General features: G+C 42.9%; 1 protein-coding gene across 1 annotated transcript; it reads right to left on the bottom strand.

The window, feature by feature from the left end:
• Positions 1–1,671: 1,671 nt before the first annotated feature.
• LOC124282269 (coiled-coil domain-containing protein 96-like) lies at positions 1,672–22,990 on the bottom strand. The gene is given in 13 exon segments (XM_046718223.1): positions 1,672–2,277; positions 11,972–12,109; positions 12,244–12,336; positions 12,598–12,717; positions 13,393–13,586; positions 14,212–14,362; positions 15,316–15,455; positions 19,569–19,710; positions 20,090–20,275; positions 20,278–20,372; positions 21,163–21,345; positions 21,649–21,847; positions 22,937–22,990. Coding segments are annotated over 13 exon segments (1,902 nt in total). The 5' UTR covers positions 22,952–22,990; the 3' UTR covers positions 1,672–2,031.
• Positions 22,991–23,448: the final 458 nt, after the last annotated feature.

Genomic DNA, 23,448 nt, shown 5'->3' on the forward strand with positions numbered 1-23,448 from the left:
GTTGCTGTGCGCCACTAATGTGGTACCGTAATTAAAATCAAGTTGTCTCAGGTCAGAAAATCCCCACATTAAAGTAACCAAATTGGGGATCGGACGTGGGGGATGGGGTGGGTGGTGAGGGTGGGTGGTTGATAAAAACACGTAATTACATGTTGTGACTTATCTTTTTAAGTCAGTCTAAGTAAACTTAGGCTCAGTATTATTCGTTACACTGCTATACTGAGTCTAACAAACCCAGCAGAAGAAGTGTAACGAATAATTCAGAGCCTAAGTTTACTTTGACTGCTTTTTAAGTATCAATACGTGTACGTAACAGCTATAGAATCCCCTGGCACCACAAAACACAGTTACAACATAACCAGCTATTGGCGGGAGGACTAAATAATTAGTTTGAGCTTGATAACGAATCATTGCTTGGTTAGCCACACACAGCCTCTGGGCGGACAGTAGTGGTATGAACTAGGAGGGACTCATTAGCCAACAGAGGAGGCCACTGGATGATTCGGGTATCATACGGACAAATTCCGAAACAGAACAACTTGCTCAAAATGCCCAATTTATAAGAGTAAGAGCGGATCCCATGTTGAGAAGTCATATTTCAAAGAAACATATGATATAAACACACAGTTGATCTTCATACAAATGATTTTATTGATGGCTGAATCTAGAAATGAAAAGAATCAGCTTAAGGATGAGGGCTCTTGGAGTCGGCAGAAGACGCAGTCCTCCATTGTTCTGGGCAACTCCCTTCAACCGAATTTTGACGAGATGAGTCAACATACAACATTGGACCGCCTCCGTGGTGTAGTGGTTAGAGCGTCCGCCCGGAGAGCGGAAGGTCGCGGGTTCGATCCCCGACCGCGTCATACCAAAAATCGTTAAAATATGGTACTTGTTGGTCCCTGCCTGACGCTCGGCATTAATGGGTACAACAAGGACTGGTCGGCTCGGAGTCAGTTTAATGTGTCTGAGTGGGGTATTCATGCTCCACTGCGGCATGGTATCTCAGTGGGCAAGCACTTTAAAACCAGCTTCAGTATGGGCTAGTACAAGCAGCAGCACATACACATACACACGCATGCACGTCGTCATATGAGCAAAATATTCTCCAGCACGACGTTAAACCCAATTTCACCTCACCTCACCTTCTACAACATTGTTAACCAAGGGAAACTTGGTTATGAGATGGTTAACTCGGGTTCACCTGGGTCGTCCATGGATTTTTTTAATCGAAGCCATGCACACATTTTCTGTACACGAGAGCTTCTGTCGTGTAGTTGATAGACTGTTTGCAGGTGGTTCTATCCAGCTCGAAATACTTAAGGACTTTGAAACATAGTACTTGATTTTACCCTGTCTGGCAATATCTGGATAAAACAAGGACAGGTGGTTGAACCGTGGTTCCGAGTTGGTATATTGTCTGAGTGGTGCATTCACGACTCATGTGGACTTGGACATGGGCTGTCATGAAACCAGCATTAGTCCTCTTACCCCACCTCAGGTTACCTCCAGTATAAACACACACAGCAGTGTGGCACACCCTAATATCAATGACCTTAACAGCATCTAGAAAGTATTGTAACATTCTGAAATATTCAGATGTATTTCCCCTGTTTTCTTATACCTGAAAACTCAACATTTGTTAATAAGAAAGCAACACAACAAAATCTGTATAAGTAAACACACTCTTTATAATATATACAAATGATTAACAGAACAAGTGTACATTTTTAATGTTGATAATACCGAGGCCATATGCCTGGCACAATCTTAGAACTCAGGACACAAGGCTAAGATTGATCATCATGCAAATGTAAGTATTTACAATAAACAATAAATGTGGACGGAATGTGAACCATCATTTGTAAAACTTCATACTGTCTTTGAATTATACCTAAAATTGATGGCCTGCATCTGGATTTTCCTTCATTTCTTCTCTTCAAACGGGATTTATGGCTGATCACAACATTCTCCCTCAGGCAGCATTTGGCATGTTCAGTGTTTGAACCATGTAGTTGTACGGGGGTCACATCATGGACGTCCTGAACGAGCTTGCTCTATTTTCCTGCGCACTTGGTTACAGTTAAGGGTTAATTCTGCATGCAGCATTCTAAGACTCTCTAACTTGTCTTTGAGATCGTCACTTTCATCTTTGCGTTCCTCAAAGTCTCTCAATAAAGGCTCATTACCAAGGAGACCACAGTTTTGACGTAACCGCTGGTTGTCTATACGTAGTGAGTCTCTTGCTTGTTTTGTTCTAGATAGAATATCCCGTCTCTGGAAAAGAAACACATCTTTTTGTAGAGAAGAAAGGGTTTATTGTGATTTATTGGTTCAATAAATTCTTCAATGTTATCAATCAACCAGCTAAATCCTCCTAAAAGCATGCTCCAAATTCAGTATATAGTTTTCACCTTATCTACATAAACCTCCTCATCTGTCAGATTGCCTTTCTGTACATGGTTCTCACCTGAGCTACATAATCTCCTACATCCTTCAAGTTGCCCTTCTGTACATGGTTCTCACCTGAGCTACATATGCCTCCTCATCCTTCAGGTTGCCCTTCTGTACATGGTTCTCACCTGAGCTACATATGCCTCGACATCCTTCAAGTTGCCCTTCTGTACATGGTTCTCACCTGAGCTACATATGCCTCGACATCCTTCAAGTTGCCCTTCTGTACATGGTTCTCACCTGAGCTACATATGCCTCGACATCCTTCAAGTTGCCTTTCTGTACATGGTTCTCACCTGAGCTACATAATCTCCTACATCCTTCAGATTGCCTTTCTGTACATGGTTCTCCCCTAAGCTACATAATCTCCTACATCCTTCAGATTGCCCTTCTGTACATGGTTCTCACCTGAGCTACATAATCTCCTACATCCTTCAGATTGCCTTTCTGTACATGGTTCTCAACTGAGCTACATAAGCCTCGACATCCTTCAGATTGCCCTTCTGTACATGGTTCTCACCTGAGCTACATAAGCCTCGACATCCTTCAGATTGCCTCTCTGTACATGGTTCTCACCTGAGCTACATAATCTCCTACATCCTTCAAGTTGCCCTTCTGTACATGGTTCTCACCTGAGCTACATAATCTCCTACATCCTTCAAGTTGCCCTTCTGTACATGGTTCTCACCTGAGCTACATATGCCTCCTCATCCTTCAGGTTGCCCTTCTGTACATGGTTCTCACCTGAGCTACATATGCCTCGACATCCTTCAAGTTGCCCTTCTGTACATGGTTCTCACCTGAGCTACATATGCCTCGACATCCTTCAAGTTGCCTTTCTGTACATGGTTCTCACCTGAGCTACATAATCTCCTACATCCTTCAGATTGCCCTTCTGTACATGGTTCTCACCTGAGCTACATAATCTCCTACATCCTTCAGATTGCCCTTCTGTACATGGTTCTCACCTGAGCTACATAATCTCCTATATCCTTCAGATTGCCTTTCTGTACATGGTTCTCACCTGAGCTACATATGCCTCTACATCCTTCAAGTTGCCTTTCTGTACATGGTTCTCACCTGAGCTACATAATCTCCTACATCCTTCAGATTGCCCTTCTGTACATGGTTCTCCCCTAAGCTACATAAGCTACATCCTTCAGATTGCCCTTCTGTACATGGTTCTCACCTGAGCTACATAATCTCCTATATCCTTCAGATTGCCTTTCTGTACATGGTTCTCAACTGAGCTACATAAGCCTCGACATCCTTCAGATTGCCCTTCTGTACATGGTTCTCACCTGAGCTACATAAGCCTCGACATCCTTCAGATTGCCTTTCTGTACATGGTTCTCACCTGAGCTACATAATCTCCTACATCCTTCAAGTTGCCCTTCTGTACATGGTTCTCACCTGAGCTACATAATCTCCTACATCCTTCAAGTTGCCTTTCTGTACATGGTTCTCACCTGAGCTACATAATCTCCTACATCCTTCAAGTTGCCCTTCTGTACATGGTTCTCACCTGAGCTACATAATCTCCTACATCCTTCAAGTTGTCCTTCTGTACATGGTTCTCACCTGAGCTACATAATCTCCTACATCCTTCAAGTTGCCTTTCTGTACATGGTTCTCACCTGAGCTACATAAGCCTCGACATCCTTCAGATTGCCCTTCTGTACATGGTTCTCACCTGAGCTACATAAGCCTCGACATCCTTCAGATTGCCTTTCTGTACATGGTTCTCACCTGAGTTACATAATCTCCTACATCCTTCAAGTTGCCCTTCTGTACATGGTTCTCACCTGAGCTACATAATCTCCTACATCCTTCAAGTTGCCCTTCTGTACATGGTTCTCACCTGAGCTACATAATCTCCTACATCCTTCAGATTGCCTTTCTGTACATGGTTCTCACCTGAGCTACATATGCCTCGACATCCTTCAAGTTGCCCTTCTGTACATGGTTCTCACCTGAGCTACATCATCTCTTACATCCTTCAGGTTGCCCTTCTGTACATGGTTTTCACCTGAGCTACATAATCTCCTACATCCTTCAGATTGCCTTTCTGTACATGGTTCTCACCTGAGCTACATAATCTCCTACATCCTTCAGGTTGCCCTTCTGTACATGGTTCTCACCTGAGCTACATAAGCCTCGACATCCTTCAAGTTGCCCTTCTGTACATGGTTCTCACCTGAGCTACATAAGCCTCTACATCCTTCAGGTTGCCTTTCTGTACATGGTTCTCACCTGAGCTACATAAGCCTCGACATCCTTCAAGTTGCCCTTCTGTACATGGTTCTCACCTGAGCTACATAAGCCTCGACATCCTTCAGGTTGCCCTTCTGTACATGGTTCTCACCTGAGCTACATAAGCCTCGACATCCTTCAAGTTGCCCTTCTGTACATGGTTCTCACCTGAGCTACATAAGCCTCTACATCCTTCAGGTTGCCTTTCTGTACATGGTTCTCACCTGAGCTACATAAGCCTCGACATCCTTCAAGTTGCCCTTCTGTACATGGTTCTCACCTGAGCTACATAAGCCTCGACATCCTTCAAGTTGCCCTTCTGTACATGGTTCTCACCTGAGCTACATAAGCCTCTACATCCTTCAGGTTGCCCTTCTGTACATGGTTCTCACCTGAGCTACATAAGCCTCGACATCCTTCAAGTTGCCCTTCTGTACATGGTTCTCACCTGAGCTACATAAGCCTCTACATCCTTCAGGTTGCCCTTCTGTACATGGTTCTCACCTGAGCTACATAAGCCTCGACATCCTTCAAGTTGCCCTTCTGTACATGGTTCTCACCTGAGCTACATAAGCCTCGACATCCTTCAAGTTGCCTTTCTGTACATGGTTCTCACCTGAGCTACATAAGCCTCGACATCCTTTAAGTTGCCTTTCTGTACATGGTTCTCACCTGAGCTACATAATCTCCTACATCCTTCAAGTTGCCCTTCTGTACATGGTTCTCACCTGAGCTACATAATCTCCTACATCCTTCAGATTGCCTTTCTGTACATGGTTCTCACCTGAGCTACATAATCTCCTACATCCTTCAGATTGCCCTTCTGTACATGGTTCTCACCTGAGCTACATAAGCCTCTACATCCTTTAAGTTGCCTTTCTGTACATGGTTCTCACCTGAGCTACATAAGCCTCGACATCCTTCCAGTTGCCCTTCTGTACATGGTTCTCACCTGAGCTACATAATCTCCTACATCCTTCAGATTGCCTTTCTGTACATGGTTCTCACCTGAGCTACATAATCTCCTACATCCTTCAAGTTGCCCTTCTGTACATGGTTCTCACCTGAGCTACATAATCTCCTACATCCTTCAAGTTGCCTTTCTGTACATGGTTCTCACCTGAGCTACATAAGCCTCGACATCCTTCAGATTGCCTTTCTGTACATGGTTCTCACCTGAGCTACATAATCTCCTACATCCTTCAAGTTGCCCTTCTGTACATGGTTCTCACCTGAGCTACATAATCTCCTACATCCTTCAAGTTGCCTTTCTGTACATGGTTCTCACCTGAGCTACATAAGCCTCGACATCCTTCAGATTGCCCTTCTGTACATGGTTCTCACCTGAGCTACATAAGCCTCGACATCCTTCAGATTGCCTTTCTGTACATGGTTCTCACCTGAGCTACATAATCTCCTACATCCTTCAAGTTGCCCTTCTGTACATGGTTCTCACCTGAGCTACATCATCTCTTACATCCTTCAGGTTGCCCTTCTGTACATGGTTCTCACCTGAGCTACATAATCTCCTACATCCTTCAGATTGCCTTTCTGTACATGGTTCTCACCTGAGCTACATAATCTCCTACATCCTTCAGGCTGCCCTTCTGTACATGGTTCTCACCTGAGCTACATAAGCCTCGACATCCTTCAAGTTGCCCTTCTGTACATGGTTCTCACCTGAGCTACATAAGCCTCTACATCCTTCAAGTTGCCTTTCTGTACATGGTTCTCACCTGAGCTACATAATCTCCTACATCCTTCAGGCTGCCCTTCTGTACATGGTTCTCACCTGAGCTACATAAGCCTCGACATCCTTCAAGTTGCCCTTCTGTACATGGTTCTCACCTGAGCTACATATGCCTCGACATCCTTCAGGCTGCCCTTCTGTACATGGTTCTCACCTGAGCTACATAATCTCCTACATCCTTCAGATTGCCTTTCTGTACATGGTTCTCACCTGAGCTACATAAGCCTCGGGACATCCTTCAGGCTGTTCTTCTGTACATGGTTCTCACCTGAGCTACATAAGCCTCGACATCCTTCAGATTGCCTTTCTGTACATGGTTCTCACCTGAGTTACATAATCTCCTACATCCTTCAAGCTGCTCCTCTTCTGTACATGGTTCTCACCTGAGCTACATAATCTCCTACATCCTTCAAGTTGCCCTTCTGTACATGGTTCTCACCTGAGCTACATAATCTCCTACATCCTTCCTTCAGATTGCCTTTCTGTACATGGTTCTCACCTGAGCTACATATGCCTCGACATCCTTCAAGTTGCCCTTCTGTACATGGTTCTCACCTGAGCTACATCATCTCTTACATCCTTCAGGTTGTCCTTCTTCTGTACATGGTTTTCACCTGAGCTACATAATCTCCTACATCCTTCAGATTGCCTTTCTGTACATGGTTCTCACCTGAGCTACATAATCTCCTACATCCTTCAGGTTGCCCTTCTGTACATGGTTCTCACCTGAGCTACATAAGCCTCGACATCCTTCAAGTTGCCCTTCTGTACATGGTTCTCACCTGAGCTACATAAGCCTCTACATCCTTCAGGTTGCCTTTCTGTACATGGTTCTCACCTGAGCTACATAAGCCTCGACATCCTTTCAAGTTGCCCTTCTGTACATGGTTCTCACCTGAGCTACATAAGCCTCGACATCCTTCAGGTTGCCCTTCTGTACATGGTTCTCACCTGAGCTACATAAGCCTCGACATCCTTCAAGTTGCCCTTCTGTACATGGTTCTCACCTGAGCTACATAAGCCTCTACATCCTTCAGGTTGCCTTTCTGTACATGGTTCTCACCTGAGCTACATAAGCCTCGACATCCTTCAAGTTGCCCTTCTGTACATGGTTCTCACCTGAGCTACATAAGCCTCGACATCCTTCAAGTTGCCCTTCTGTACATGGTTCTCACCTGAGCTACATAAGCCTCGACATCCTTCAGGTTGCCCTTCTGTACATGGTTCTCACCTGAGCTACATAAGCCTCGACATCCTTCTGCTGTTCTTCTGTACATGGTTCTCACCTGAGCTACATAAGCCTCTACATCCTTCAGATGCCTCTTCTGTACATGGTTCTCACCTGAGCTACATAAGCCTCGACATCCTTCAAGTTGCCCTTCTGTACATGGTTCTCACCTGAGCTACATAAGCCTCGACATCCTTCAAGTTGCCTTTCTGTACATGGTTCTCACCTGAGCTACATAAGCCTCGACATCCTTTAAGTTGCCTCTTCTGTACATGGTTCTCACCTGAGCTACATAATCTCCTACATCCTTCAAGTTGCCCTTCTGTACATGGTTCTCACCTGAGCTACATAATCTCCTACATCCTTCAGATTGCCTTTCTGTACATGGTTCTCACCTGAGCTACATAATCTCCTACATCCTTCAGATTGCCCTTCTGTACATGGTTCTCACCTGAGCTACATAAGCCTCTACATCCTTTAAGTTGCCTTTCTGTACATGGTTCTCACCTGAGCTACATAAGCCTCGACATCCTTCCAGTTGCCCTTCTGTACATGGTTCTCACCTGAGCTACATAATCTCCTACATCCTTCAGATTGCCTTTCTGTACATGGTTCTCACCTGAGCTACATAATCTCCCTACATCCTTCAAGTTGCCCTTCTGTACATGGTTCTCACCTGAGCTACATAATCTCCTACATCCTTCAAGTTGTCTTTTCTGTACATGGTTCTCACCTGAGCTACATAAGCCTCGACATCCTTCAGATTGCCTTTCTGTACATGGTTCTCACCTGAGCTACATAATCTCCTACATCCTTCAAGTTGCCTCTTCTGTACATGGTTCTCACCTGAGCTACATAAGCCCTCGACATCCTTCAGATTGCCCTTCTGTACATGGTTCTCACCTGAGCTACATAAGCCTACATCCTTCAGATTGCCTTTCTGTACATGGTTCTCACCTGAGCTACATAATCTCCTACATCCTTCAAGCTGTCTCTCTTCTGTACATGGTTCTCACCTGAGCTACATCATCTCTTACATCCTTCAGGTTGCCCTTCTGTACATGGTTCTCACCTGAGCTACATAATCTCCTACATCCTTCAGATTGCCTTTCTGTACATGGTTCTCACCTGAGCTACATAATCTCCTACATCCTTCAGGCTGTCCTTCTGTACATGGTTCTCACCTGAGCTACATAAGCCTCGACATCCTTCAAGTTGCCCTTCTGTACATGGTTCTCACCTGAGCTACATAAGCCTCTACATCCTTCAAGTTGCCTTTCTGTACATGGTTCTCACCTGAGCTACATAATCTCCTACATCCTTCAGGCTGCCCTTCTGTACATGGTTCTCACCTGAGCTACATAAGCCTCGACATCCTTCAGTTGCCCTTCTGTACATGGTTCTCACCTGAGCTACATATGCCTCCGACATCCTTCAGGCTGCCCTTCTGTACATGGTTCTCACCTGAGCTACATAATCTCCTACATCCTTCAGATTGCCTTTCTGTACATGGTTCTCACCTGAGCTACATAAGCCCCGACATCCTTCAGGTTGCCCTTCTGTACATGGTTCTCACCTGAGCTACATAAGCCTCGACATCCTTCCAGTTGCCCTTCTGTACATGGTTCTCACCTGAGCTACATAAGCCTCGACATCCTTCAAGTTGCCCCTTTCTGTACATGGTTCTCACCTGAGCTACATAAGCCTCAACATCCTTCAAGTTGCCCTTCTGTACATGGTTCTCACCTGAGCTACATAAGCCTCGACATCCTTCAAGTTGCCCTTCTGTACATGGTTCTCACCTGAGCTACATAAGCCTTGACATCCTTCAAGTTGCCCTTCTGTACATGGTTCTCACCTGAGCTACATAATCTCCTACATCCTTCAGATTGTTGCCCTTCTGTACATGGTTCTCACCTGAGCTACATAATCTCCTACATCCTTCAGATTTGCCCTTCTGTACATGGTTCTCACCTGAGCTACATAACTCTAATCCTTCCTACATCCTTCAGATTGCTCTTTCTGTACATGGTTCTCACCTGAGCTACATAAGCCTCGACATCCTTCAGGTTGCCCTTCTGTACATGGTTCTCACCTGAGCTACATAAGCTCCTACATCCTTCAAGTTGCCCTTCTGTACATGGTTCTCACCTGAGCTACATAAGCCTCGACATCCTTCAAGTTGCCCTTTCTGTACATGGTTCTCACCTGAGCTACATAAGCTTCAACATCCTTCAAGTTGCCCTTCTGTACATGGTTCTCACCTGAGCTACATAAGCCTCGACATCCTTCAAGTTGCCCTTCTGTACATGGTTCTCACCTGAGCTACATAAGCCTCGACATCCTTCAAGTTGCCCTTCTGTACATGGTTCTCACCTGAGCTACATAATCTCCTACATCCTTCAGATTGCCTTTCTGTACATGGTTCTCACCTGAGCTACATAATCTCCTACATCCTTCAGATTGCCTTTCTGTACATGGTTCTCACCTGAGCTACATAAGCCTCGACATCCTTCAGGTTGCCCTTCTGTACATGGTTCTCACCTGAGCTACATAAGCCTCGACATCCTTCAAGTTGCCCTTCTGTACATGGTTCTCACCTGAGCTACATAAGCCTCGACATCCTTCAGCTGTTGCCCTTTCTGTACATGGTTCTCACCTGAGCTACATAAGCTTCAACATCCTTCAAGCTGCCCTTCTGTACATGGTTCTCACCTGAGCTACATAAGCCTCGACATCCTTCAAGTTGCCCTTCTGTACATGGTTCTCACCTGAGCTACATAAGCCTCTACATCCTTCAAGTTGCCTTTCTGTACATGGTTCTCACCTGAGCTACATAATCTCCTACATCCTTCAGGCTGCCCTTCTGTACATGGTTCTCACCTGAGCTACATAAGCCTCGACATCCTTCAAGTTGCCCTTCTGTACATGGTTCTCACCTGAGCTACATATGCCTCGACATCCTTCAGGCTGCCCTTCTGTACATGGTTCTCACCTGAGCTACATAATCTCCTACATCCTTCAGATTGCCTTTCTGTACATGGTTCTCACCTGAGCTACATAAGCCTCGACATCCTTCAGGTTGCCCTTCTGTACATGGTTCTCACCTGAGCTACATAAGCCTCGACATCCTTCCAGTTGCCCTTCTGTACATGGTTCTCACCTGAGCTACATAAGCCTCGAAATCCTTCAAGTTGCCCTTTCTGTACATGGTTCTCACCTGAGCTACATAAGCTTCAACATCCTTCAAGTTGCCCTTCTGTACATGGTTCTCACCTGAGCTACATAAGCCTCGACATTCTTCAAGTTGCCCTTCTGTACATGGTTCTCACCTGAGCTACATAAGCCTTGACATCCTTCAAGTTGCCTTTCTGTACATGGTTCTCACCTGAGCTACATAATCTCCTACATCCTTCAGATTGCCCTTCTGTACATGGTTCTCACCTGAGCTACATAATCTCCTACATCCTTCAGATTGCCCTTCTGTACATGGTTCTCACCTGAGCTACATAATCTCCTACATCCTTCAGATTGCCTTTCTGTACATGGTTCTCACCTGAGCTACATAAGCCTCGACATCCTTCAGGTTGCCCTTCTGTACATGGTTCTCACCTGAGCTACATAAGCCTCTACATCCTTCAAGTTGCCCTTCTGTACATGGTTCTCACCTGAGCTACATAAGCCTCGACATCCTTCAAGTTGCCCTTTCTGTACATGGTTCTCACCTGAGCTACATAAGCTTCAACATCCTTCAAGTTGCCCTTCTGTACATGGTTCTCACCTGAGCTACATAAGCCTCGACATCCTTCAAGTTGCCCTTCTGTACATGGTTCTCACCTGAGCTACATAAGCCTTGACATCCTTCAAGTTGCCCTTCTGTACATGGTTCTCACCTGAGCTACATAAGCCTCCTACATCCTTCAGATTGCCTTCTGTACATGGTTCTCACCTGAGCTACATAATCTCCTACATCCTTCAGATTGCCTTTCTGTACATGGTTCTCACCTGAGCTACATAAGCCTCGACATCCTTCAGGTTGCCCTTCTGTACATGGTTCTCACCTGAGCTACATAAGCCTCGACATCCTTCAAGTTGCCCTTCTGTACATGGTTCTCACCTGAGCTACATAAGCCTCGACATCCTTCAAGTTGCCCTTTCTGTACATGGTTCTCACCTGAGCTACATAAGCTTCAACATCCTTCAAGTTGCCCTTCTGTACATGGTTCTCACCTGAGCTACATAAGCCTCGACATCCTTCAAGTTGCCCTTCTGTACATGGTTCTCACCTGAGCTACATAAGCCTCGACATCCTTCAAGTTGCCCTTCTGTACATGGTTTTCAGCAAACACAAACTGCAGCTTCTCCTTCAGGTGGGTTAGGACCTGTACTGTGCTAGTGATCTTCTTCCTCAACTTCAGCAACTCCTGCAGAGACAATGTGATGAGGTTTAGGATGACATTCTGTCAGACAAGCATGTAACATATCTGCAACAGAATCTTGATATGGTGTTGTGTGAAGGGTTCTGTTGTTTAATGCACCGGTAAACATCAGTTATTACCTCATTTCTCTCTTCAATCTTCTCATTGTAAGTCTGGTTCTCAATCTTCAGCTGCTCAAAGTCAATCAAGTGAAGACCTTCAGCAAGCTCCTCCTATAGACACAGCAAACACCACATTACTATACCAGAAAACATCAACTATCACACAAAACATCACATCAACTATCACACAAAACATAAGAACAATTATCACACAAAACATCACATCAACTATCACACAAAACATCATTATTATTTCTAAGTACCAATCATCACTCAATAACCAATCTCTGAGTATTTTATAACAACTGATAATAACATGGGTACATGGGTAACTGATCTTTCTTTACAACAGTGTCACTTTGGATTACTCACCTTGGATTTCAGCTGCTGCTCCTTCTTCTTCAGTTTATTTTTCAGCTTGATGTTCTCCAGTCGGACTGTCACAACCTCTCCCTCCTTTCTGTTGGCATTGGACAGATACTGCTCGATGTCCTGGAATATCCAGTAGAAAGTTGTGCAATAGTAAACTACTGAGACAAAATGTGGCAGCCAGGAGCCATACACTGCAAGACAACCCATGGTGAGAGTTGAGTGACTCAATGGACTAACATAGTTACTGGTTGTGGACATGTTTCCAGAAACATTAGCTTCACTTAGAAGGTGAGGTGAGGTGAAATTGGGTTTAACGTCGTGCTGGAGAATATTTCGCTCATATGACGACGTGCATGCGTGTGTATGTGTATGTGCGGCTGCTTGTACTAGCCCAGACTTAAGCTGGTTTATAGTGCTAGCTCACTGCGATACCATGCCGCAGTGAAGCATGAATACCCCACTCAGACACATTAAACTGACTGCGAGCCGACCAGTCCTTGTTGTACCCATTAATGCTGAGCGCCAGGCAGGGACCAACAAGTACCATATTTTACTGCTTTTGGTATGACGCGGCCGGGGATCGAACCCACGACTTTCCGCTCTCCGGGCGGACGCTCTAACCACTACACCACGGAGGCGGTCGCTTCACTTTGAAAGGTCACATAATATGTCATCAGTGTAGCTACCATAACAGGAGAGAAGATGAAGAAGAAGTGATCCACTGATATGCCAAATAAGCAGGATAATAAAGACTCTATAAGTGTAACACCATTAATTGTTTCTTCTACTACTGACCTTTGGTGGGATAGGTTTTCCAGAGCGACTGTTGATGGCATTAAGGGCCACCTGCTTGCGGAAGTCCATAAACTTGCTCCTCTCTTCATCGACCTTGGCCTTCTTCTCCTCACACCTGTCCTTGAACTCCTCAATCTGTAACTGGGAGTTTTCCCGCTCGTGTTGCTCCTGCCTACGCAGTTCTTCCAGCTGAGCTAAAATGACATTGTCCAGTGAACTAAAGCAGACCCAATAATTCCCAGTCTATCCCGTATGTGTCATAGGATCATGTAAACCATGTCACGAGGGGATATGAGGGGGTGGAGGACGATCACAGGTTGTTTTCATAGGTTCAACAAATCTGTTGATTACTAATACATATTCGTGTATTAAATATTGCACTTAAACAATTATTGAGGATTGTATTGCAGTACTTCCTATGGGCTATGCCAAGTCCCTTCCTTTAAGATGTGCATCTTATTGAAGCGAGGCATAAAACATGATTTCAACAGAATAGGTCTCACAGCTTGTAACTGTCGTTTTCAGATACTCTGTTAACCCTAACAAGCTCGCATGAATAGAAAGCACACGGAAGTGGTCACTTTCCAGATCTGATAAGCAACGCTCTGTTTGGTCAGATGGAAGTTCATTCTGGTGTGATCTGTAATAGGATGTCCTGAGATCTTTGTTTTGCAGTAGGTTCTCATTTTAATGAGATGGGACAAAAACACACTAAAACAAACAGGCCCTTCCAAAAACAATGTAGTCATTACCAAAGTGCTAATTCTTTATTGCTTTATATCGTTCCTTGTAGTCAGGTTAAACACCAAGCCTACCTACCCATATATTTAAGGTATCTTTGTTCCTGGTCGGTGACATTTTTGTCGTAGTCTTGTCTCTCATCTGCCTTCTTCTTCCTGAAGTATTCGGCCAGCTTGTGCTGCAGCTGGTAGTTCAGCCCCTGCAGCTGTTCCCGGTCCTGCAGTGCAGCCTACAACACACATTTCACTGTGTAGTCAGTCTCACAGCCCCTTAACCGTACTCAACCGAGTGGGCAAGTGATGTAGCTTTACACTGGTTTTACCAATATTCAAGCAATATCACGGCAGGGGGCACCAGAAATGGGCTTCATACATTGTACCCATGTCTGGAATAGAACCAGGGTGTTTGGCATGACAAGTAAATGCTTTAACCACTAAACTACTCCGCCACCCTGCCATACTGAAGATATTGAAGGTATTTGATACTAGGTCTGTTATGATTCACTCTCATGTTCAGTGAATCAAACCATATCCCTTCTTGAATCCAGTTTGTTATTTGTGATAACGAGAATCAACATTCATAAAAAACTAAAAGGAGCATTTTTACATAAATTTGGGTATTATTTATCAAAGGCCAGATATGCAAAATGATATAAATCCATGCCAGGTAAGATAAATATCAACACTCTTATATATCTTTGACAGTAATGTGGTCACTGGTCATTGTTGTGATAAATGAACACTGTTTAAATGGTCAAAACATGTCAAAGAATCTATTTTGTTATTTGTTTTACTGACTTTAATAAATAGTATGTCAACTGCTAACTTGATATTGTATTTCCTGTCCAATATTTGCATTTGTGACATTTGTGATATTTATCGTATTTGCCTCATAGTGGTATCAGGGCCAGGAAGATCCGGGTTAGAATTGATCTTCAGCAACCTATGCTTGGCATAAGCAGCGACTAACTGGATCAGGTGGTCAGGCTCACTGACTTGGTTGACACATATCACCGTATCCCAATTGTGTAGATTGATGCTCATGCTGTTGATCACTGGATTGTCTGGTCCAGACTTGATTATTTACAAACCACCGCCATATAGTTGGAATATTGCTGAGTGTGGTGTAAAACTAAACTCACTCACTCACAGTGGAGTCGTTCCAGCCCTACTGGATACATACATGATATTTCTCTATGAGCAGATCTCTGTCAAACTCAGGTTCTTCAGCTTCTTCTTCTTCTTCATCATCTCCTTCCCCCTCCTCCTCCTCATCCTCTTCATACAATGTCTGCTGGACAGGTTCCCCCACCTCTGGAGATGCTGAAAACCAACAACATTATCCTGTGAGATTCATCACTGAACAGTAAATGGTACATCTATCAGTCATCAGTTTTCTATTACCTACAGAGCAGACGTCTTTGTATTGATGGAGAGGTGTATTTACATTGCTGGAGAGGTGTATTTACATTGATGGAGAGGTGTATTTACATTGATGGAGAGGTGTATTTACATTGATGGAGAGGTGTATTTACATGGATGGAGAGGTGTATTTACATGGATGGAGAGGTGTATTTACATTGATGGAGAGGTGTATTTACATGGATGGAGAGGTGTATTTACATGGATTGGAGAGGTGTATTTACATGGATGGAGAGGTGTATTTACATGGATGGAGAGGTGTATTTACATGGATGGAGAGGTGTATTTACATTGATGGAGAGGTGTATTTACATTGATGGAGAGGTGTATTTACATTGATGGAGGTGTATTTACAGGTGGAGAGGTGTATTTACATGGATGGAGAGGTGTATTTACATGGATGGAGAGGTGTATTTACATTGATGGAGAGGTGTATTTACATGGATGGAGAGGTGTATTTACATGGATTGGAGAGGTGTATTTACATGGATGGAGAGGTGTATTTACATGGGTGGAGAGGTGTATTTACATGGATGGAGAGGTGTATTTACATGGATTGAGAGGTGTATTTACATTGATGGAGAGGTGTATTTACATTGATGGAGAGGTGTATTTACATTGATGGAGAGGTGTATTTACATGGATGGAGAGGTGTATTTACATGGATGGAGAGGTGTATTTACATGGATGGAGAGGTGTATTTACATGGATGGAGAGGTGTATTTACATGGATGGAGAGGTGTATTTACATGGATGGAGAGGTGTATTTACATTGATGGAGAGGTGTATTTACATTGATGGAGAGGTGTATTTACATGGATGGAGAGGTGTATTTACATGGATGGATGGAGGTGTATTTACATGGATGGAGAGGTGTATTTACATGGATGGAGAGGTGTATTTACATGGATGGAGAGGTGTATTTACATGGATGGAGAGGTGTATTTATGGAGAGGTGATGGAGAGGTGTATTTACATTGATGGAGAGGTGTATTTACATGATGGAGAGGTGTATTTACATTGATGGAGAGGTGTATTTACATTGATGGAGGTGTATTTACATGGATGGAGAGGTGTATTTACATGGATGGAGAGGTGTATTTACATGGATGGAGAGGTGTATTTACATGGATGGAGAGGTGTATTTACATGGATGGAGAGGTGTATTTACATGGATGGAGAGGTGTATTTACATTGATGGAGAGGTGTATTTACATGGATGGAGAGGTGTATTTACATGGATGGAGAGGTGTATTTACATTGATGGAGAGGTGTATTTACATGGATGGAGAGGTGTATTTACATGGATGGAGAGGTGTATTTACATTGATGGAGAGGTGTATTTACATGGATGGAGAGGTGTATTTACATGGATGGAGAGGTGTATTTACATTGATGGAGAGGTGTATTTACATGGATGGAGAGGTGTATTTACATGGATGGAGAGTGTATTTACATTGATGGAGAGGTGTATTTACATTGATGGAGAGGTGTATTTACATGGATGGAGAGGTGTATTTACATGGGATGGAGAGGTGTATTTACATGGATGGAGAGGTGTATTTACATGGATTACACGGATGGAGAGGTGTATTTACATTGATGGAGAGGTGTATTTACATGGATGGAGAGGTGTATTTACATGGATGGAGAGGTGTATTTACATGGATGGAGAGGTGTATTTACATGGATGGAGAGGTGTATTTACATGGATGGAGAGGTGTATTTACATGGATGGAGAGGTGTATTTACATGGATGGAGAGGTGTATTTACATGGATGGAGAGAGATGTGTATTTACATGGATGGAGAGGTGTATTTACATGGATGGAGAGGTGTATTTACATGGATGGAGAGGTGTATTTACATGGATGGAAGGTGTATTTACATGGATGGAGAGGTGTATTTACATGGATGGAGAGGTGTATTTACATGGATGGAGAGGTGTATTTACATGGATGGAGAGGTGTATTTACATTGGATGGAGAGGTGTATTTACATGGATGGAGAGGTGTATTTACATGGATGGAGAGGTGTATTTACATGGATGGAGAGGTGTATTTACATGGATGGAGAGTGTGTATTTACATGGATGGAGAGAGAGGTGTATTTACATGATGGGATGGGTATTTACAGGTGTATTTACATGGATGGAGGTGTATTTACATGGATGGAGAGGTGTATTTACATTGATGGAGAGGTGTATTTACATGGATGGAGAGGTGTATTTACATGGATGGAAGGTGTATTTACATGGATGGAGAGGTGTATTTACATGGATGGAGAGGTGTATTTACATTGATGGAGAGGTGTATTTACATTGATGGAGAGGTGTATTTACATGGATGGAGAGGGTGTATTTACATGGATGGAGAGGTGTATTTACATTGATGGAGAGGTGTATTTACATGGATGGAGAGGTGTATTTACATGGATGGAGAGGTGTATTTACATGGATGGAGAGGTGTATTTACATTGATGGAGAGGTGTATTTACATGGATGGAGAGGTGTATTTACATTGATGGAGAGGTGTATTTACATTGATGGAGAGGTGTATTTACATGGATGGAGAGGTGTATTTACATTGATGGAGAGGTGTATTTACATGGATGGAGAGGTGTATTTACATGGATGGAGAGGTGTATTTACATGGATGGAGAGGTGTATTTACATGGATGGAGAGGTGTATTTACATTGATGGAGAGGTGTATTTACATGGATGGAGAGGTGTATTTACATTGATGGAGAGGTGTATTTACATTGATGGAGAGGTGTATTTACATGGATGGAGAGGTGTATTTACATTGATGGAGAGGTGTATTTACATGGATGGAGAGGTGTATTTACATGGATGGAGAGGTGTATTTACATTGATGGAGAGGTGTATTTACATTGATGGAGAGGTGTATTTACATGGGTGGAGAGGTGTATTTACATGGATGGAGAGGTGTATTTACATTGATGGAGAGGTGTATTTACATGGATGGAGAGGTGTATTTACATGGATGGAGAGGTGTATTTACATGGATGGAGAGGTGTATTTACATGGATGGAGAGGTGTATTTACATGGATGGAGAGGTGTATTTACATTGATGGAGAGGTGTATTTACATTGATGGAGAGGTGTATTTACATGGATGGAGAGGTGTATTTACATTGATGGAGAGGTGTATTTACATGGATGGAGAGGTGTATTTACATTGATGGAGAGGTGTATTTACATTGATGGAGAGGTGTATTTACATTGATGGAGAGGTGTATTTACATGGATGGAGAGGTGTATTTACATTGATGGAGAGGTGTATTTACATTGATGGAGAGGTGTATTTACATTGATGGAGAGGTGTATTTACATTGATGGAGAGGTGTATTTACATTGATGGAGAGGTGTATTTACATTGATGGAGTGGTGTATTTACATTGATGGAGAGGTGTATTTAGCTGGTGCTACATATGAAACCAGCTTACCTTTCTCATCACCCAAATATTCATGAAATACAGGAAAACTATTATACATATAAACAAGTATGGCTTAGTAGAAAAGTAGTAGTTTGGGGCACAGTCTGGAAGGCACACAGTGTCACTTAAAAGTGTCAAACTCGAATCACAGTGAAAATTATTCTCAGTCAGTAATTCAAGCAATCATTGCGTACCTATGTGAAAATGCTGATATGTTTGTACTTTACTGTAAATTACATTTGAAATTCTTCAATCGTTTTAGGTCATAGCAGGGTATGAAAAATTCAGCCAGACCACAGGGCTGGTTAGATGTAAAACTTGCCAGCCCTGACCAAAACGTACCCGCCAACAAAATATCTTCATACACCGGTACATGTCTAAGTTTTAACCCGACCGTAGGGCAGGTGAATTTGAGAATCTGGCAGTCTGTGTTGAAAATAACCCGTTCCGGGCGGTCGGGCAGGCAGGTATTTCTAATGCTGGTCATATCAAATATACTTTATTATATAAAATATCAACAGAAGTAATAGAAAGCTTTGTAAGAAATAATGTTACCTTGTCTGTCTGGCGTAGTTGGAACCAACATGTCTGTCTGGATTACCTCCCCTTGATCACCAGTTGGAGTTGGTTCCCTCGATAGTTTCTCCCCAACACCCACAGTACTCTCTGGTCTCTCTCCATCAGCAAATGTGTCGCTCTGGTTTAAAGATACATAATTTCAAATCAATAATTTCTTAATTGAATTTCTGTTTGCAGAAGACAAGATTTTAAGTTTGTTGTGTGATATGCAGGGCAGACATCTTGACTGTCAGGTGAATGCTTTGTCTCATGAAACATGTAATACGATGGTATGGATATATTGTTTGACAAAAGAAACAAATCTTAGTAATACTTTCTTATAATTAGTATGTACACTGAGCTATTCTGTGGAAAAGAAATTCCATGACGTCATATCACTGGTCCTAATAATAATAATGGAAACAATACAGAGAGTTATCACATTGAAAACAAGATACTGGATTTCAAGAATTTTATATCCTTACTCTTTGAAAGTGCTAAAAATTGAAACTATTTACCTGGGGCAAGGGTGATTTGCTTTCCTCTTCTCTAGGGGTTTCAGTCTGTTCAGCTCCTTCCTCTTTCGCTTCCCCCTCAGCCTGAGCTTCCCCATCTCCAGCTTCAGATGGCCCCTCCCCAGATTCAGCAGGTGCTTGTTCTCCTTCAGCTGCTCCTTCTGCTCCAGCCTCCCCTTCTGCTTCCCCTCAGGCTTCACCTCACCTTCAGGTGCCTCTTTCCCCTCCCCCTCTGCCTCACCCTCATCTGTCTTAGCCTCACCACCTTCTTCCACTGCTGCTTCACCTTGAATAAGGAAGTCATGTTTAGCAGTCAAATACAATTACAGCTTGTTCAGCTTGACCTGAGCTACTCTACATATGCATGACCCGGGAGGTCAAATGGCACAACTTCATTAAATAGGGGAGCAAAGAACGTTATTAATGTTGCTGCTCACTGCCTAAAAGCTCGAATCGGAAACAATAAACCATCTGAAGCTTCTTTTTTACAGAAAGTTAGGACATTGCTGATGATTTTCGACACTGAGGTGTCAAACGGCGACCTTGTCTCGACTGTTCGGACATGTTGACAATCAATGCACCCCATCACAATAATAGACCCAACCAGTTGTGACACGGTCACGCAATGCATTAGTATTCACTTGATCAGGTCAAGCTTAACGAGCTGTACCTTAAACACAGGTCTCACAGGTGCATACATGGAACAAGGGAGATAATTCTACAGATATACAAATTCTTCATCACAATGAAGTTGTATATCCATAGAATTATCTCCCCTGTTCATCACACCAATTTCTTAATGCATACTTGTAGACATGTAAGGCATTTTTCCTTAAAATCCATTTAAATACATCTATTTAGTAAAATCGAGCATGGACATTAGATGGCTATACAATTGCATCTCCAATTCTCAGGATTGACACATATCCCAATGTAGCGATAGATGTGCTGGAGTGGTATTGCATGGTGTACAAAATATATACTGTGGAAGAAATCAGCATAAATTTGCACTTTTGCACTGATTTTCAACCAAAGCATAATAACATCACTGAAATCATTTTGAGACAACGTCATACCTTCTTGTTTTTCTGCCTCTCCCTCAGCTTGTTGCTCCCCCTCTGCTGCTGCTCCTGGGGTTTGAGGTTTCTCCTCCCCCTCTTCCGTTTTCTCTCCCTCACCAGCCTCTCCTTCACCTTCACCAGCAGGGGTTGCCTCCCCTTCCTTTGCTTCCCCTTCAGCTGGGGCTTCAGTCACAGGTGCTAGAAATGATTACCATATTCTGAACTAACAAGCCAGTTCTAAGACAAGAAACATTGTGGTTTGAAGATATCTTGAAATTTTCAACCTTAATTATTACAATCAAAACTGCACTAAAATATTTTTTTAATTACCATTAAAACATTCTAATGCCATCAAGACAAGACCATTATTTAACAAAATAAATGTGAACATAATCTTTGAAAATGGTATGAGAAATATTTTCAATTTTCATTATCCTCCCTCCATATTTACTCCATTGAAAAACCCCAAACAGTTGTATGACTAGCAGGAGAACTTTCTACCTGAATCCCCATCAGGTTGTGTGTCTCCCTCCTGCTGAACTGACTCCCCAACTCCATCACCTTCTGTCCCGTCCTGACTCTCTTCAGGTGCAGCACCTTCAGTAGGTGTTTCAGCAGGAGCAGCAGGAGCCTCTGCTGCTGGAGTTGTTGCCTCCTCAGTTACCTCAGCTTGCTCAGGCGTTGCTGGAGTTTCTGCTTCCTGCAAATATTGCTAGTATGCTTCAGATGTAACACATGTTATATTTGTTATACTTTCTCAGAAAAGTCAAGATTCTAGTGCTTTTGTTGGGTTCAGTCCTATGCGATATTTGAGCCCGAGCTCTAAGAGTCAGGCACCTAATCGCCAGCAAACAAAGTCAGCCATCTAACCCACTCAGCCTCATCTTCCACATGACACTGTGTATTCACAGAGTTAATTTGATGCAAATCTCTGGGCTGTCTGCTTTAGCCCTCAGGAACCTGTTACAATTGATTGCATAGAAAGACTGAGTTGTCTATACTAACAACTTGAATGAGCTGAATTTTTGGTAATTATGATTTGGATAATTTCAGATGGCAAATGCAAAACTGTGATTTTATCGAGAGATTGACAGTCTGTCACACCGTCCCTCAACCATATTATTGTCCCATCTGCGTAATCCCTTATGTGCAGTCCCGTCTGTTAGTGTTATTTAATTTCCATAAATAAATCAAGTCTACAATTTCCTCAGGTCCATTTTCAGGTTCAGAATTTCACATCCCACTTGGGATCTCCTTTTCATTAAAAATGGAGTCATTTGTTTCTGTCATAACATAAATATGACAGAAAAATATATTTTTAGACAGTTTGTCTATGAGATTGAAACCACAAGTGACGTTATTCTACATTCATATGTTTTAGGGGTCCAGGTCTATTGAGTGTACAATACAGGTAATAGGGGCTCAAAATGGAAAAGTATTAGTAATACTAAAAGCTAGAGATAACAGCTACCCCATTTAACAGTTATCACGGATGATAGAGAGTGTTTAAGATAAAGCTGTCTTTAATATGTTAGTGACATATTTTACAACTGTTCATGCGATAATGGAGAAAAACATCGGGTGTCCGAACACCCATAACGCGATCCCTCGGTTGTTGACATCCGATAACAAATGAATTTAAGTCTTTTCCGTGAAAGACACAACGTTTTCTGTACTTTGTACCCCGATTGCATCTATATATCTAGATGGGAGATAGCATCATATTCATCGTCTATAGACAAACATGCCATGAAATACCTTATTTAGGTTTAGGATTTGCGCAACTTACTTGTGTGTCCGCCATCTTGGTTGTCAAGTAAACTGTAAACTATGAGGATGCCGGGAAGTATTTACTAGGCTCCGTCTCGCGCACCGGCGAAAGCTTCTGCACAGCACGTGTTACCTTCACATAAACTGGATGTAAGCAACTGTCGATGTGAGGAGCTGGTGCCTAATTCACCTGTGCTGTTATATAACGGGAGTTTGTCGACGAGCTACATTAAACAGTAAAACACCATAAATAATGGCCCGAATGGAAAAATGTAGACTAACCCCTGGTCTCTTAATACAAATAATTTCGTTAGAAACAAATAATTCCAACTATATTGGAAAGGAGACTCAATGAAATGGTTAGGGGACGTTGAGACAGACTAAAAAAAAAAGAAATTCCATAGTTGGGGTGGAAGGTAAGGTATGGTGTGGAACCAGCATTATAAATAGATAAGAGTAGGGAGACAGGGTGCGGATCGTGCCTTGCCAATATATTTCGCCAATTTTTAAAGCGTGTGATCAAAGTTGACA

Source organism: Haliotis rubra, unplaced genomic scaffold (assembly GCF_003918875.1).
Source record: "Haliotis rubra isolate DU_JTF1 unplaced genomic scaffold, ASM391887v1 Scf297, whole genome shotgun sequence".
Lineage (NCBI taxonomy): Eukaryota > Metazoa > Mollusca > Gastropoda > Lepetellida > Haliotidae > Haliotis > Haliotis rubra.